This window comes from Festucalex cinctus, chromosome 14, assembly GCF_051991245.1.
Source record: "Festucalex cinctus isolate MCC-2025b chromosome 14, RoL_Fcin_1.0, whole genome shotgun sequence".
Lineage (NCBI taxonomy): Eukaryota > Metazoa > Chordata > Actinopteri > Syngnathiformes > Syngnathidae > Festucalex > Festucalex cinctus.
The window spans coordinates 8419845-8437796 of record NC_135424.1 but is presented as its reverse complement, the minus strand read 5'-3'; the positions used below and the strand labels follow the sequence as shown (position 1 = coordinate 8437796).

Below are 17952 nucleotides of genomic sequence, written 5' to 3'. Positions count from 1 at the left end.
TTAATACTGTGGATTTTTGGTATTTTAAAACATGCTTTTAATATTGATACAAAGAATTGATAGTAATTTTTTTTCCTCGTGAATATTTTTGCATGAAATAAGTTCTCATTTTCTCAGGCTTTGCTACATTTGTATATTAATTTTTGTATTAGAGTAGATAAATATTAAAACAAATGCAGTCATAATACTTCATCTTAATATTGCAGTTTGAAGATAAACACTTGTGGCCTCCTACTTGTGTCAGTATTAATAATTACTGTGTTAACCAACAAGAGCTTATCATATCAATAAGTCACGCTGAAGGTTTCATGTAGAAAGATGAAAAAAAAACTTTATTTAGAAAAGGCAATTTGACAAAACAGTTGCAATAACTTCAGTGTCTCATAACAGTATAAACATACGAAATAAAATAAGACACATGCTGCTGCTACAGTCGCACTGGGTCATTCAGAGTCACTCACTCACTTAGTTCCCCTTCTTTGCAGTCCCGTTGAACAGACGTCTCAAATCTCCCAATACAATCATTCACTCTGAACGCAACACAAAATACAAAAAGACTCCAGCTGTGTTGGTTTGCAAGTTGCGCAAAACCCTGAATGTCACACACAAGACGGCTCATTTGTCGCTGTGCTTTTTGCTCCCTGCCGTAGGCCTGAGCTTCGTTAGTTAGTTGCACGTGAGGTCTTACGTTTTCACGGGGAACCACATGCCGTCACATTCCGGAAAGAGTGAAGTGTGTGTGGTGTTTGTTGGTCAGCCTGGAGGGTTGCATGGGAAAAACGTGTACTTTTTAAAATAAAAAAACAAACAAACAAAAAAATCAATTTAACATGTTGTTAAGTGCATGACTAGATTTGGTATGTGTGGTTCAGGAAGGGGCATAACAATTCATTACGGTAATTGGAATTCTGTGGATTGCTAGCTTGTAACTTGGAATTGTTCAGTACAACTGTATTTTATATACGAATTCGGATTAAAAGTACAACAGTAACATTTTCCCATAGAATAGCTCAGGACAACGGACCTTGGAGATGTACCTGAGGAAAAGGCATAACAATCACTCAATTGATCGTAAAATATTCTGTCATTTGTTTGGAAGTGTTGCACACACAAAAAAATGGCTTTTTGTACGAATTACAATAAAAAGTACAAACATTTCTTCTGAAATACTGCATGACTACTGACTGAGGAGGTGTGGCTCAGAATGGGGCATACCAATCTGTTAATCGATCATTAAAACTTATAACAATTGTTTTTCATTTAATTGGAAAGCTTCACAAAAAAAAAAAAATATATATATATTTATATATATATATATATATATATATATATATATATATATTTTTTTTTTACCAGTTCCAATAAAAATATTTTTCTCACGATATAGCGCATGACTACAGACTGACGAAGTACACCTGTAGCGCGGTGGGTGGGCATAACAATCGCTTAAATGATTAAGAATTGTTTTTATCTTCAACTTCAATGAGTTGCTCAAAAATGTCTTTTTGTAAGAATCTCGATCTTCTTACGTAATAAAGCAAAATCTGGACAGAAAAGTTGTGGCATACGGAGGGGCATAACAATCACTTAATTGAGAATTGTGAATTCTGTTAATTGTTCACAAGTAACATTCATGGGTTACACACTACAAATTTCAAATACGTAGTAACATTTCTCATGGAATAAAATAACTGTTGACAGAGTTGTGGCTCAGGGAGGGCATAACAATCGCTTAATTGATAATTAAGAATTTTGTAAATTCTTTGTTTGTAAGTTGCCTAATAAAGGTTTGGATTGCTGCTTTAAATTTGGACTTTGAATATGAAAAACGGGAAACAAAGTATTGTAAACGTAAAGACGTTTTTCACAAGCTCAGTTCATTTTTTTTTTTTTTTTTTTTATGTACATGAAATGTATAATCTCGTCCTCTTTCCTTCCAGCGAACGTTTCTAGTCGGCCCTGCTTAACCCGACGTCGGACCAAGTCACAACATCGTGAAATAACGTCACCAAGTTCAGGGACAGTGGTGAAAGTCAAGCAAGCTGTGACGCAATGCGTGTTGACACAACTGTGCAAACATTCTCCACAAACACGCTCAGTTGAGTTTTAAAAACCCGCGTGGGAGGGGCAGCAACCGTTCGGAAACCATGACTAAGCATTATTATCGCTAATTATCAGCACTGTTAGTACTTTAAATGATTTGAGTAACAAAACAAAGTTTGGATTTATATTCTGCAATCACAACTTGAGCTTGAATTGGCATGTACAGAACAGGAAGCGGCAGGTGTATTTCAGACGGCACTAAGTTGAAAAATTGTTCCCCTGAGTATTGTTGTACGTATGTGATGCTGCTCATGTGTGTAAAGTAGCAGTTGTTTGAAGCTGTATAATTATTGTAGCATCTATGCTAATTTCATTTAGCCCGTCTATGGCATTTTGCATTATGTTAGCATTAAGCCAGCAGACTATTTGCTATGGCATTTAATTCTCTTTTCTGATATTTCAGTTATCATTTTCAGTAACTTAAACTGGGAAACTTGGGGGAAAAGGGGGAAAAGGATGTTCTAGGTGTGTTTTAATAGGTTCAAATGTCATTAAAGCAGATGGAAGGGGTTAAACTATAAACATCCTTTTTTACAAGGTCTCGCAATCCAATGACCAATTCACGTATTTTTAGCGTGCTAGCAAGTGCGTTAGCTAACCATTCATTTGCTGCTCAGAAATCTCTCTGTCTCGCTCGGGGAGTGTTGGAAAGATCAGCGGGCAAGCACAGACTTGTGAATCACTGCGCTAATAAACGGATAGAGACGGATGCCTGACAGATGATGATGATGATACTGTACGTCCACAGGCAGAAACCGAGAACGGAGAAGGAAAGTGATGACCTAGAATGCAGTCTAGGATCATAATGGGACAAAAAGTGGTCGATTAATTTGGTTCTTGTCTAGTGGTTACATCAACACTGGCGTCTCTTAGAGATCACGTTTTGCATAGGAGATATGATTTGTATTTGTAGGTTTTTTACACTCTAAGAAAACTCTGTTTGTTCCAACATTGTAAGATTTACTTTTTTTTTTTTTTTTTAAAGGAGTGTCCAGAGAGTGGGCCAACTCAGTTGGCATGTTAAAGGTTTAGATTTTGGGAACTCAGGACACCCCCAGGAATTAAGTTTGGGAATGACGTTGTAAAAAATTTGTATAAGTCTGCCCTAGAAGTTCGTTAAAATATCGATAATGTGTATTTTGTTGGCACATGAACACAGATTATCATCTGGATGAAAAATTTCATATTTGGAAAAGTAAGAGGAGGTGCAGTGTATTTAAACATGGGTATTAAAAAAAAAACAAAAAAACAAAAACGGACATCATGGAGAAACGTAGTCGAAACCGTGGCTTTTGAGCTGTGACAAGGAGTTTTAAAGATCCCTTTCATCTTGGGAATTCATGGACCCACACATCATTTAACAACCCCGGGTCTGCAGAGTTGACTCAGTTACCTTTCTGTACAACAACAACAACATCTCAAACAAGTAAACGTAAAGGAATTAGCAGGAGAATGTACAAGGCACGCTTGAATTTCCACAGGTGTCATCTTCTGGGGGCGGGGCCGTGGGATTGTTTGCGTTCTGGATTGGGAGTGCAAATTCCCAACTCTTTGGTTTCACGGCAAAGGCTCAGAGATGAGGGCAAAAAGTGGAAATCCGGACGTTTTTAGAGTTCCTTAAAGTATCCAATTCCTGAAATAAGAAGAAGACTTGTCGGATGCTACGTCTGCTGGGTTTATTTATTTTTTTCCTCCCCCCTCCGTGAGCTAACCCTGAGGGTGGTCCGGCTGGCCGTTGGGGTCTCCGCCTAAGTACCATACGATCATGAGGAGCAGGACGCCTGCGCAGATCAGGAAGGCGGGTTCCTGGTGGATGTGCAGCACCGGCAGCTGGTTCTGACGGGCTGCCGCCGCTCTGCGTGCCGCTCCCTGGATAAACACAAGATGATAATATTATAATAGAGAATGCAACTTTTGTACAAATTTCATGTGGATGCGAAAAAGCTGAATCTAAACTGAAGGGCTGGAATTAAAACTGAGTTGTTGAAATGTAGCGTGAGACTTGGAATTTAATCGGGAAAATCTGGGAATATGAACTGTTCGTAAGATGTCCTGAATGAGCTGAGCTTTTTGAAGTAGTTGAACAGTGTGAATTTGGAATGTTAAAGAATGGCAACTTTTGTTAAATGTGGAATGGTTGGAATTCTGGGAAAACTGGGAATCTTGGAATATGCATAGTAGCTCCAATATCCTGAATTTTGAGAATATGTTGAAGTTGCCGCGACCCTTGTGAGGAGCAAGCGGTTAAGAAAATGGATGAAAGGATGTTGAAGTTGGTTTGGGTCAGTGGACTCGAACGACCAAAAAAATAACATGTGAATGCTCATTATAATCATTCACACGATAAATTCCAGAGTCATTGCTATAAATAAAAACACAGAAAACTAAAGGATACAAATATCGAAAGACCCAATTAGAAGACACTGAAATAGCGCCTCATGATGTCACTCCCTGAAGGATGTTAGCCTCATGGCACCTTAGAGATAGTTGCTATGTACCATCAAATTACTCATTTTTACTCATTTTTCAACAGACACTTCTTTGTTTTATGACAGAAGAGATGACTTGTTGCTTGTTTGTGTAGATTTTGCCCCACAGCCAACATGCTAATCTTAGCCTCCTAGATAACAGGTGTTGATAGCGTCATTTGTTGTTGACAAACTAGGCAATCCCCCGTTACCCACAATTTTTATTTAGATCAAAATTGTTGTTAGAAAACTAGTTCATCATACATAATAGTGACTGCAGCGCAATTGTTTCAAGCTGTGACTGATGATTTTGGCAAGGTGCTCCATCATAATCTTAGCTACAGTTCTTAGCTTCCTTGTTAGCTAAATTACTTGGTTGACAAGGCAGCTTTTCAAATTTTTAGGTTAGAATTGCTGCTAGAAAAACGAGTTAATTATAGATTGTAGAGATAACATCATTATTATTTTTGCTGGCATCATACAAATCTTGGCTTTTTAAAGTTCTTAGATAACAAGTGTTGTTTGTTAGCTACATTAGCTGGTTCACAATCTAGGTCATTTGTTTGGTTAAAAATACTGCTAAAAAAAAAAGTGAGCACTGTGGTGATTACAACACAGTTATTATTGTTTTGGCTGGCAATTGTTGCTTTTGGCAAGAAGCGACTTACTAATGTTAGCTTCCGAGCTTCCTTGTAAACTGCGTGGAAAGTGAGTATATCGCGCGATTGTTGATTTTGTGCATATGTTACTTGCTAATCTTAGCTTTCTAGCTAAACTGGATTTGATGGCTATAGTAGTTTGAGAAAATACGTCGTTTTTTTTTTTTTTTTTTTATGTTCGGTTAAACCTGGAATGGCTCATGTAAATATGGCCAATTTAGCATGTTGCTAAACTGATGATGGGGTCCAATGGAAGCGGCAACTCAAGCTGCTCCACTATGTTTACATCGACAGGAAACAGGCAGGTAAGTATAGTTGTCAACATTCTTTTTTTTTAAGACTCCAGGTGTCATGTCCTACATATTATATACTCTCGTGCGGCTCCAAATCATCGCTCGTCAAATTCCAATCTCCAACAAACAAAGAAAAAAGTGGGGGACTGTTCTTAGGTTTTTGGACATTTGTAAGTTTGCAATTCAACACAGTCCAATGAATAGAAAAGCAAATATCTTACAATTTGGTCAGTTTTGATACTTTGTTTTTGTGTTTTCTATTTATGCAATAAATAGCCTTTTTTATTCACTTATTATCTACAGAATTTGCGAGTTTTTTTGTTGTTGTTTTTTTTGTTTTTTAAACACATATTTTTAAGGCAGCAAATCATCCCTGTCCAAAATATAATGCATGGATAAATTTTGTGTTTCATATTCATCTGTAAAAGATACCACAATTTGTCATTGAATGATAACAAATCATTTATATTTTTAATATGATATACAGTACAAGAAAAACAAAATGTTCTTAGTTTTTAGTGTCATAGTAAAAAAATATTTAGAGACAGACCATGTTTTCCATCACATAACCATGATGTCTTCGTTTGTAACAATATCACAATGCAACATTGTGTTTCTATTCCACTAAATCTTTCATTAAATATTAAAACATCAACAGAATGTGGAAAACCGAGCCACATTCTTTCGCCTGTAAACGCCACATTGGTAAACGTAACCACACATCTCCCACTCAGCTTCCATAACACACTTGGCACTGGCTTTGACCATAGCAGGTGTTTTGGTTTGGCCTGACTTTCTTTCTTCTCTTTATCCCTTCAGTCAACAACCTCACGATTTGGCCCACATCCACATGGCCATTCATTCCTCACTCCTGCAGCGGCAGAAGGGAAATCCTCTCTCAAAAACCACCAGGAGGACTCGAGAAAGGTGAGACAAGAGTCACGCACACTTAGAAAGATACAGGCCAAACAGGCGAGTCTCGCAGTTCATGACATTCTCAAATGTATTAATAACGAAATATATTGGACACACATTGTTTCCATTGGACGGTGATGTCATTGCAAATAATACAACATCGAGCAACTGACTGCCACATGTATTGTGTTCCAGTCAAGTTTGCTTTTGCCGCAATATTGAAGTCCTGCCTTCTTCGCTCACTTAAATACATGTTTTTAGATGAACCCCTCGCAGTCTGTCTGAAACGTATTATTTACTGGCGTAGGAAATTGGAGTTTATTTGCGTTGGCAGGAGGACGTCCTGTCTTGGCCTCACGCCTTTCGGATAAAGCCCGGCCCGGATGGATTGTCAAACACCAGCAAGAGCCGGAGTGGCACGAGATCGAGCCAGAGAGGGGAGTGAGATCCAAAGCTGGGTTGGATAAGTAAGCCAAAGCCCACACAGTGCGCTAATGCCAGGACAGGAAACAGGTGAGGGGGAAAGACTGGTTTTCCCGGTTATGAATCATATCGTCTTGTAATTCTTCATGTGACTTGAGTTGCACATATACAGGCCAGACCAAGAGGCTTTTCCAGCTTTTCCTGCACACCATCCCTGTGACCTGATTGCAAATATGTGACACCCAAGAGACCAGTCAGGATGACGATAAGAGGTGAGGATTCAGATGTCAACATTTAACTGAGTCACTAAATGTACAAATCTGTTTAAATAAAAGGTGTTCTGACTGGTCTGCTTTGGTGGACCACCAAAGTAAGACATTATAAAAATCCGGGAGTAACAAAAGTGCTGCAGAATGATCTTATTATTGGAATTTGATTGTTTTGTTGCGCAACTTTTATGGCCCATCAACCTCTACAGTATCGTAAACAACCGTTTAGCGATCCAGCCAATTTTCTATTGGATCTCTACAGGTTAGACCACAACCTGTCATCATGACATCGAGCCATGTCTGTCAGTCATTCCGCAGTATTGCTGACTGCGAACATCTGTTGCTTTTATTGCACAGAGCGTGTTCATGAGCTTCAAATTGCAGAGCGTTTTGTCGCGCCTTGGGGGAGGGATGCAATCAATTATTGCGCCATTGTGTCCACAGATAACTGCAGGAATCGATAAAGCAAACATAAAGAGTGAGCTTGGTCGCCCAACTGGTGTGTAGTTTTCCCTCCCTAGTCATAGTAAGCAGTACATTCACCTCTAAAAACATTGATTCCAGCTTTATTTTTTACTACTTTCCTTTCTGTTGTTATTGATCTGTGTCTGTTTGTTAGAAACGTTGCAATGAGCCGTTAGAAAAGAGCTCATGTGCTCATGATTTTGTTTTCTAGCCGCAACTTACTATGCTGCCTCCCAAAAATAGCTTTGTGAACAGGGTTACACTTAAAAGGCGCACACACACACGCACACAGCAAAGAGAAACTGGCTCAGGCTTTGTTATCGTTAGCCTAATAGCATAGTTGCCTTAGTCATATTTGAACCTTTTGAAAACAAGAGAAAACACAACAAATTCTACAAACAAGAAGAGTCCAGTGGCCTCAAGACAACCTTTGTGGATTACCATGACCGGGTTGACTGAGAATCTTAATCAAACATCAAGAAAACATTGCTATTTTTTCTATTGTTATTGTGACAGTAAGTTAAGTTGGCAATTATGCTAATAGGCTAACGTCATGTTATTTCACTGTTTGTCTTCTGCTCGGCTACTGTTTCTCTGCTTTGGAGCACATTCAAAACATTTTTTATTTTTTTATTTTTTATTTTTATTTTTTATTTTTATTTTTTTTTTTTATTTTTTTTTTTTTACAAGAATGAATGGTGCACCAGCTCACCTCTAACTAGCTCGTGGTTAAGGAATTACAATATGACGTCAGCAAGGAAACACCAGTTCGGAACATTCAGAGGGGCTAGCCTAGTTAGCAAGCAGGCTAGCAAAATTAGCACATCAGAATGTCTATATAAGTTGGAGTTACTTTGATTTATAGGCAATTTGATGTGAATTGTACTGGTTTTTTTGTGTTTTACCATGGGTAGTTTTTTGTTAGAAATGTTTTAATGTTACAATTGAGGGGTGAGGCGAGCGAAGTTAGCTCACAGGCTAGCAAAATTAGCATGGCAGTATTTCGATTCAAAGTGAATTATACTGGTTGAAAAAAATACAAAATACAAAATAATGGAAATAAATATGAACATAAAGAAATAAAAATATATATGATAATATATTAAAATAAAAATATTTACACCATGTATACAAATCATTCAAAAGGGGAAAAAATGAGTACACAAAAAACAAACCCTTTTGTCTTTGACAGTCCAACAACGCACAGCCGTTGACACCCGACGGGTGCGCAATGTTCCTCAGAGTTATTTTTGTCAGCAAGCACTCCCACTGAAAAACGACACAGTTTGTAATAGACTCTGCTGAAGTGTGTGTGTGTGTTTTGGCAGGATAATTAGACCTTGTGCCTTTGCTCACTGAGAGCCCTTTTACCACAAGGCTGAGTAATAATGTATCTACACTGTCACGGATACCGGTCCCTGACACACACACACACGGACACCAGACAGCATTTACTGATGTCTGAAAACAAACACACAATGCAAAAAAAAATCCAACACACTCTTCGGGCAGACGTGCAGACGACTCATGTGATGATGCGTTCAAGGAGACACTCAGCATTTTATGCATGAATGGAAAGTTTTGTGTTGATTTTCACTGTGCACATATTAGCTATAATTAGTGTGGTCATGCAGGTGGCAAAGGGAATCTTGGATGAGGTGTCAAATCTGTACTGTCCCATTCTCAAGTTAGGGAATATTATGACGTAACTCACAAGCACCGCTTTGTGTGAGTGAGTTCAGCTAGAATAATATGATAGCTCCAAAAAAAAATAAAAAATGAAATGGATGGATGAAGTGTCATTGATGTTTTTCAATCATAATAATTGAGATGGTTCAATGTGTTATTAATGTCATTTGTTTCCTAAAAAGAAGAAAAACTACTTAAGATTTACAGTAGATGATGAAGGTGAGGGGCCCCAGGGCAGATCCATGGGGCACACCTGAATTGACGCAGGAGGGTATGAATTTGAAGGACTTGAGTTAGATGAACTGAGTTTTGCCGGAGAAGACGAGAACCAGTGCATTCCCTGCTTCCCGTCTAAACCTGGGGGTCCGCCAGGAGGTGTCCTTTAGGTGTTGGGGGGGGGGGGGGGGGGGGGGGGATATTGTCATTACTAGGGTCATGCAAGGTTCAAGTACTGTCATGACTAGGGTCATGCAAGGGTCACGACCGTGAGGTCAAGTGTCTGTTTTGAACTGATGTAATCAGCATCTAGTTTCAACTGGTAAGACGCTATGTGATGTCAGAAGCTATGTGATGTCTGGAATCTTTTTCGGCATGTAACTATGTGATGTCAGGAATCTTTAATCTCTTTATCTGGTCAACAGCCAATCAGATAATTCCATGTCAGTCATGTAACCCACATGTCTAGCCACAACCAATCAGATTGATTTGCTGTCTATATAAGCCTGTCTGAGAAGAGTGTGTTTTTGTCGGATTATTACCTCTGTTCCTCTGTGCAACTATCTTTGTTTCTCGCCTCTCGATGTGGATAAAGAGTTAAAATTGTATTTGTGTCTGCACGTTGGAACCAACCTCAGCAATAACGATATAAGTATATTAAAAATTACAGTTGCTCACATTGCTGGTTTCTTAAAAAGAAGACAAACTATTGGTGTTAAAATAAAAATGTTAAATATGTTACCTGATATTAAATTCCACTTATATGTCGTTGTTTGTTATATAATGGGGCTCTCCTTACCCACATGCAAGTGCATTACTATCCCTTAATTGCGTCTTGTGATAAGGTGACACCTGGCACGCGAACAGGGAACCAGCCTCCGCCTTCCTCTTTTTTTCTTGAGTCTGCCCATTGTTCGAATAAAACACGTGTGCAAACTTTCAGAATAATTCTGTGCTCAAGTTCACGGGAGGCTCATGCTATTAAGACACACGCACACACACCTTCTTCTCTTTCTAACTTCCCCAGTCATGTGAATAAGTGTTGAGTCACGGCGGCTACTTATCACGTTATCGCACTCTTCTCCAGTCTCCCACCGGCTTCCTTTTGCGGCTTTTTAATCATGGCCGAGCGAGGGCAGAGTCGTCAACAATCTGAACGCATCTAAATGCTGCGTTTAATCGTTAAAATCCACTTTTATGTGCACGTCTGAAGGCCCGGCGGGCGCAGGCAAATGCAGTAATTGACTCACAGTAAAGACGGGGGAGTTACTAAGCTGCGTTAATGACGGGCTTTCGTCTCAGAAAGACTCAACGCGAGGTGGCTCGCGAGCGGAGCTTTGGAACACTCTGATGAGATTAAACAGAGTTGAAGCCGCGAGGAAGAGAAGCGGCGATGATGCAACGTGCAGAAATAATGCCAAACCAAAACGGGAGCCATGCGTAAAATACACTCGTTCTGCCTTGGATCAAGTTTAAAACATGCCAAGCCTTGACGATGTGATGTGTAACCTTATGGTAAAATGAACTACGGTATGAAAATGTTATAATTGTAACTTTAAAAGAATTTTACATTACTATTTTTTTTTTTAATCGTGGTTATGTTGTATGCTGTCTGTATGTGTTGCTTCTCTACTTCTATTAAAGTAGCAGTTGTTTAAAAGTTTATTATTGTAGCATCTGCTAATTTTCATTAGCTCCTCTATAGCATTTCAGATTATATGTTAGCATTTAAGATAGTGGACTTTAATGTGTGAAAACCAAATGGTTTGATTGGAAAATTGAGTCATTATTTTTGTTCCTTTAAAATTATGTTAGAGCAAGAGAGTGTATGAATTCTTTCAAAAGTGTATTTAACTAATTTTAATGTGTTTAAAGCATGTGGAAGGGGTACAATTATCATTTTTTTTTTTTTAAAAGTTTTAATATTGGCTTAGTTGGTCAGTTGACATTTATAATTAAAGTAACATCTGTGCTAATATCTCTTAGCCCATCTATAGCGCGACCTATTGTATGTTAGCATTAAGCTAGCAAATTTTAGTTAGACAGAATGTTATGGTTTGGTGGGACATTTGGTTTATAATTACAGTAATAGCTATGCTAGTTTCTGTTTGCTCATCTATAGAGCATCCCATTGTATGTTAGAATTTAGCTAGTAGACTATAATTAGACAAAATGTTCTAGTTTAGTGGGACATTTCTGTTAGCCCACCTATAGAGCGTCCCATTGTATGTTAGCATTAAGCTAGCAAACTTTAGTTTTGACAAAATGTTATGGTTTGGTGAAACATGTTGTTTTAGAATTGCAGTAATATCTATGCTAGTTTCTGTTAGCCCATCTATAGCGCATCTCATTGTATGTTAGCATTAAGCAAGCAAACTTTTGAACATTTCACCAGCATTAATTGGGGGTTTACTGTTCATAAAGGCAGATGACTTATGGAGATTCAGACTAACCCTCATTATGTAGTCATTGTACTCATCTCCGATGCGTCGAAGCTCCTGTCCGACCTCCACAGCCTGCATGTCCCCCACTGCGTGTCCAAAGCCGGCGAAAGAGAGCCTGGCAAAACTCTCTGGAAGCAAAAAAAACAAAACACTTAATCCCTATTGCGATCATAAAAAGCGCTCGCAAAATACAAGTATTATCGTGAGAGCTTGGCCAATTAGCCCCGCCTTGACTCTGCCATTCATCAAAAGTGGGGAAGACAGACGGGCCCCGGCCAGTAATTACACGACTGGAGTGAAGCGTCGCCTCAGTAAATCAAAAACAAGCAGGGGACTGCCGACTCGCTGGAAGGAAGTCGTCGCCCTTGGAAGTACCGAACAGATCCCAACCCGGTCACAGATTAGCTTTGTGACAGACAACCCACTGACCCATCCTGAGAATTGCTGCCTATGTGTGTGTGTGTTTAGCACTATCAGATGGATGCTGCTGAATGAAAAAGCGCTGAATGACCCGTGTCTGCGCCTCACAAAAGACCAGCACGACTGTTTTGACTGCCACACACAAATATAAAGCATGCTAAAGCCCACAGGTCTTAATGAAGCATGTTTAGACTCCTACTATCTGTCCTGTACTGATAAAAGTGGAAGAAAACAACAGAATTGCTGAGATTTTGATTCTAAACCTGCATAATTTTAATAGATACAAACATTGTATCGACAATTCTGGCTTCGTGAAAAGATAAGAACTCAGCAGAGTGAAGACCGCAGTCAAGGCCAAACAATACTGTGGTGAGTAGTAGTAAGTTCCTCAATTTTGAGAATAGCAGCAAGTTTTGGACTGTAAATTGTGGACGTTACTGTTGCAAAATAAGACCTTTAGGTGGCAGTAGTTAGCAGCTAGCTTAACACCTGATTACTATATAGTTTTTTTTAATTCTGTTAATAAACGTTAAATGACAAAAAAAAAAAAAAAAAAAAAAAAAAAAAAACAGTTTAAGATTGTCAAAATGTTTCCAACAATCATACAGTATGTTGAGGCCAGTGTAGTTCCCCTCCAGGCATCTAGGTGGCGGTACATATTACGCCCTGCTATCTTCAATGCTAGTTTACTACTATGAGATATGTCTTGTGCTAGTAACAAAAGACAAAAAAAAAAAATAAGTTAAAAAAAACAATCACAAGTTGGAGTTGATACTGTTCCATTTCAGTCCTACAGGTGGCAGTATTTTGCGAGTATTTTAGCATTGTGGCTAGTTTAATACATAGCTGTATGTGTACAAATTATGTTGTTAAATGTTAAAGATGTACAAAAAAACAGCTCAGGATAGTCATAAATTATGTAACAATCATTTGTCGAGCTAGTTTAGCAGCTAATTTGCTAACATTATATATACACTGCTGCAGTAGTCATAAAGATGGCATAAATGCTAACTACAAAAATCAGCTCCTGATAGTTGTACATTTCTAAAAGAAGTTAAGTAAACCCTGTAGGTGACAGTATTGTTTATTCCTATTCTTCTACCTAACCAAATTACTGGCAGACAGACAGAAATCTAACACAATGTTTCCCATTATCCCGTATGTTTCCCATCCTGCGAGGCCAAATGAGGTCACCAAAATATTAGATTTGAGGACAAAATAGGACTCTGTGCAGCGTGAGCTCATTGTTGTTTATGTGTCAGAACAAACACTGCGAGGGGATTAGCGCTGCTCGTTACTGCCCGTTTTGTCCCACGACGTGGCCCGTTTGTTACCAAAACAGGCATTGCGGTGGCAAAAAGTGGGTGATAAATCAAAGTAGCACTTGCGTAACGAAAAAGGAGCGCTTTGGTGTCCCGTGGCTGGAGGTGATGATGTTTTTGAGTTAAAAATAAAATGCACTTAGTGGAAAGAAAGCTAATAATAAGATGGTGAAAGCGCCTTTTGTATTAGATTACAGACGGGGAATCATACGTCAACGAAATTTTGTTCTGGGAAAAATACATGCCCTATGTTATGAAAGATGTCAGATAACTCATATTGGTTAAAAATTATGAAGCATACAGAGTGACACAATAATAGACATTTTTCCTAGGTATTGTTAACCAAACTTGGTATTAGTTCAGATTTTGCCTAGCAACAAGTGATTGTGCAAACATGCCAGGAAAATAACCCAACCGATCCACGTTTTACAACTAGCCAGAATTTTAAACACACGTCAAATTTTACAACAAAACTGTTTTTTATTTGACTTTGAATGAGCTCTGTCTAGCAACAAGTGTCCAACAAAGCAGAAAAAGAATTTGAACAATAGTGAGCTAAAACTTTATTTAAAATTGTGTCAAATAAACCACATGGACTACTTGATGTTGTTTTGTTGGGCTGTTGCGTCATGTTACTTCTTGTTTTATTTTTCCCTTTACTGCTTGTCTGTTTCTTACTTTCCCTGTCCTTTGTTGGAAAGTGAGTTGATTTGACATCTTTAACCGAGAGAGTCGAATCTATTGTGACTCATACGTTGTAGTTTCATGTTTTAGTTTGACACCTACATTGTAGTTAAATATCACCAGCTGCTTCTGCACGAGTTAATCCGGTATCCCTTTATGTGATGCACGACGAGCTATTTCCAGCGGCCAAATGCAGACTGGTGACCTTCAGTATGTGTCATTCTTTCGAAGCTGCAGCTGCACTCGCACCAGAGATTGTTTACACACAAAGTCTACTCACGTGACCACACTCGCGTTTCGTGCCCGTGCGTGTGCGTGTGCATGTGTGCTCACCGCTCCGCCCGCGGCTCCTCATGAAACGCGCCACCTCGGGGACGCGCGCCAGGGCGTGCTGCAGGACCTGAGCGGCGGGGCTCGGCGTCTGCGTCGAGGCGGAGGCGCGCGGCGAAAGCGGCGAGCCTGGAAGAGAGTCGCCCTCCCCGGAGAAGTATCCGCTGGACGAGCGCCGGTACGGGAAGTGGAAGATGGTTCTGGTTTCGAATACGCCGCGGCGCTCCGGGGAGAGGAGGGGGGAGACGCTGCTCCGGCGGCGGGACGGCGAGCAAGGCGCGCCCGCTGCGGGTGCTCCTCCTTCTCCGGCGGCGGCTCGTCCGCCGCCTCCCTGGGTGTCCAGTCGGCAGACGCCGGAGCCCTGCTGCTGCTGCTCGCTGCGGCTCTCGCTTGGCTCCTGCCGCGGACGTCCTTCGCTCGCTTCTGTGGTCACTGCGGTCCCATGAGCTCTGCGGGGGTGAACGCAACGGCACCGTCAACTTGCACCATTCAACGGCGGCTTTTTCTTTTCCCACTCCAGGGGGCGGCGTCTTTTCGCCTGGAATCGGATTATATATTTTTTTTTTTTTTACCGCCGAATGGAAATGGACCGCGCATTTACCAGTCGCGCTGCCGAATTCCAACTCGGAAGCTCCACCTCGTCCGAACCGGCACCGGTGCAAAGTTTTAATGTGATTTTTTTTTTTTTTTTTTTTTTTTTTTGCCCGGTGGAACTTTGGCGCGTGAAAAGGAAGCAAACTTTAAAACTGCGTCACATGCCAACATGATCAAGAAAAAAAAGCTTGTATTTTGTTATTGTCTTATTGTCACGTTGGAACATGTCGACTCTTTTCGTGAATCGTTTCACGTTTTTACGCGTGAACCAAACAACTGAAAGTAAATGACATATTGATATATTAGTGGGGACGTGAAAAAAAAAGCATCTCTTCCTGTTTGTCCAGACTGAAGCGACTTCCTCGGCGCGCAGCCACAATGACTCTCCCGGGTGCCGACACATTATTCAACGTCAGTTAATTCTTATTTTTATTGTGATTTCATTGGAGTTATTTTAGGGCTTTGCGCATAATGCAGCCAACTTTGCGCCGATTAAACTCCCGCTTTGCGCAATAATAACAACGTGGAAACATGACATTAACATTAATCTGGTCATTATTAATATTTGTATTGATTCTAATTTCTACATGACTTTATTATTATAGCGTTGCGCGTCTCGGCCTGCGTTAGGCGTGCGCGCCCTCAGCAGGCAAATACGCGAACTGGCACCATCTCCTCCTCGCCGGTTTACCGAACACCGGCGTCAACCTGTTAGCTCCCTCGACACTTTTTTTTTTTTTTTTTTTTTTAAGTTTATTATCGTTCTCACCAGTCCGAAAAAAAAACATGCAGGTGAACCAGTCTGCGCCGATCTGTGACGTCACACCACAAAAGAAAAAACGAGGGCGGGGGGGATCCACGAACCCCGTGAACTCGAGGAGACGAAACACTGTTAAAAACATCAAATTTTGAGTTGTTTTGCTTAAATAAGGCGCTTTTAATTTCGTGAAGAACTTGAACGCACCATTTATAGGGACGCAGTTTCAACTAGCAGATAAAAAAAATATATAAGAAATTCAGGACTTTTTTTTTTTTTAGGGGTTGGGGTATACTAAAAAATACGACTAATGATTATTAATTTGAAATATATAAAGGTCTTTATTGAGCAATTGTGTTTGTAAATGTGCTGTCTCGTCTCGTCTCGACGCGCTCGACGCAGCGTGACAGCTGACTCGCGCCGGTAAGCCCCGAGGCAATCGTGACTTTGTAAAAGTTCCAAAAGCCAACAAATATGAGAAAATAAGCCCCCTTCGGACACGGTTCGGACTCACCTGTGCATGTCAATGGTGACACATGACGATCGGCTCGGCGAAGACGATTTAAAATAACGTGTTTAAATTAATAACAATAACGACAAAAAACACCAGAGAGTCCGACTGAAATAGTTCCCGGGGGGGAAAGTCCAAATAAATCCTCGAAGTTATGCTGAACAATCCGAGTTGAGAAGTGTGTATGAGGAGGTAAACAAAGTCCAGCCGAGTGTCTTTTGTGTGAGGTTTCCTTCCTGTGTTGTGCTTGGTCCGCACTGGCCGGCGGTCTCGTCTGCTTTTCGGGGCTCTGGGGGCTGTGCACTGGCTTTTATGAAGACCTGGTTGGTGGGCGGGGCCTCAGGCTGACTCCCAGACTCTCTTCTCTGTCTCCCCCTGATGGCCAAATGTTGTAAGACAGCCCGAGGTTTGTTCTTTTTTCAGTTTCTTTTTTCTTTCTTTCTTTTTTTCCCATTTTTTTCAACAAAAATATTAAGTAAACGACTCATTGTATTAGTATGTTTATTGAGAAAAAAAATTATTGGTAATAAAATGATCAGAAAATAACGTAGGTTGCTATTTTAAGAAGATTTATTTATATATCTGCGATTGGTTGGCAACCAGTCCAGGGTGCCCAGAGCTAGCTGTGATAGGCTCCAGCGCCCCCCGCGACCCTTGTGAGGAATAAGCGGTCAAGAAAATGGATGGATGGATGGATCATTCAAATTATGTAGTTAGAATATCTTCCTGCCAATTCTGATGGTCTGGATTCATATCTAGGCTTGCATATCTATTGCAATAATTCTCAATGAATTATCATATACAATATAACTGAGACATAATTGATCAAATGGGGAAGATTGTCGTCAATATCTTTTTCGTCACGTCACTATTGACTGTGCTGACAATGTTGATTCACATGACTCACAAACTCATTTTAAGTTCAACTTAAGTTTGTCCCTCAAAAACCACCATACTCCCATTTGGAACCCAGAGCTGTTAGTTAGCCTGAAATTGATGTATTTTTTTTTCCGGCGGCCATATGCATCTTGCATGGCATCACGTGTGACTTCAGCTCAGTGAGTATCTAAAGATGTAAACAATATTAGATCACGTTAGCTTCAGAAAGTTTGTCTTTGTGTGTAAAAAGCTGGAAACTTTTGTCAATATTAGCATGGAGCAAGCTGAAACGACGCTTGAAGGGTTCTGTTCACCTCACAGACACACGTCCATCACACAAAAATAATGCAATTCATGAACTCTAAGGGTTTCATTTTATTTTATTTTATTATACTATACAGCAATTCACTTCTTAACTGTTACCATAATAACAAAATTGCCTAATGAAAAGTTACTTCAAACCGTGAATGAAGGTTTTTGTGATGAGCACTTTGAATGGATTTAACAAGTG

At 40.0% G+C, this 17952-nt stretch overlaps 1 protein-coding gene across 1 annotated transcript; it reads right to left on the bottom strand.

Annotated features, from left to right (window-relative positions):
• Nucleotides 1-304: 304 nt before the first annotated feature.
• bcl2l11 (BCL2 like 11) lies at nt 305-16834 on the bottom strand. Its single transcript, XM_077496200.1, has 5 exons — nt 16566-16834; nt 14704-15149; nt 11954-12072; nt 3816-3972; nt 305-3736 (listed from the first exon to the last, which is right to left on the bottom strand). The coding sequence occupies exons 1-5, from the start codon at nt 16571-16573 to the stop codon at nt 3711-3713; spliced, it is 756 nt and encodes a 251-aa protein (XP_077352326.1). The 5' UTR covers nt 16574-16834; the 3' UTR covers nt 305-3710.
• Between the last annotated feature and the right edge of the window lie 1118 nt (nt 16835-17952).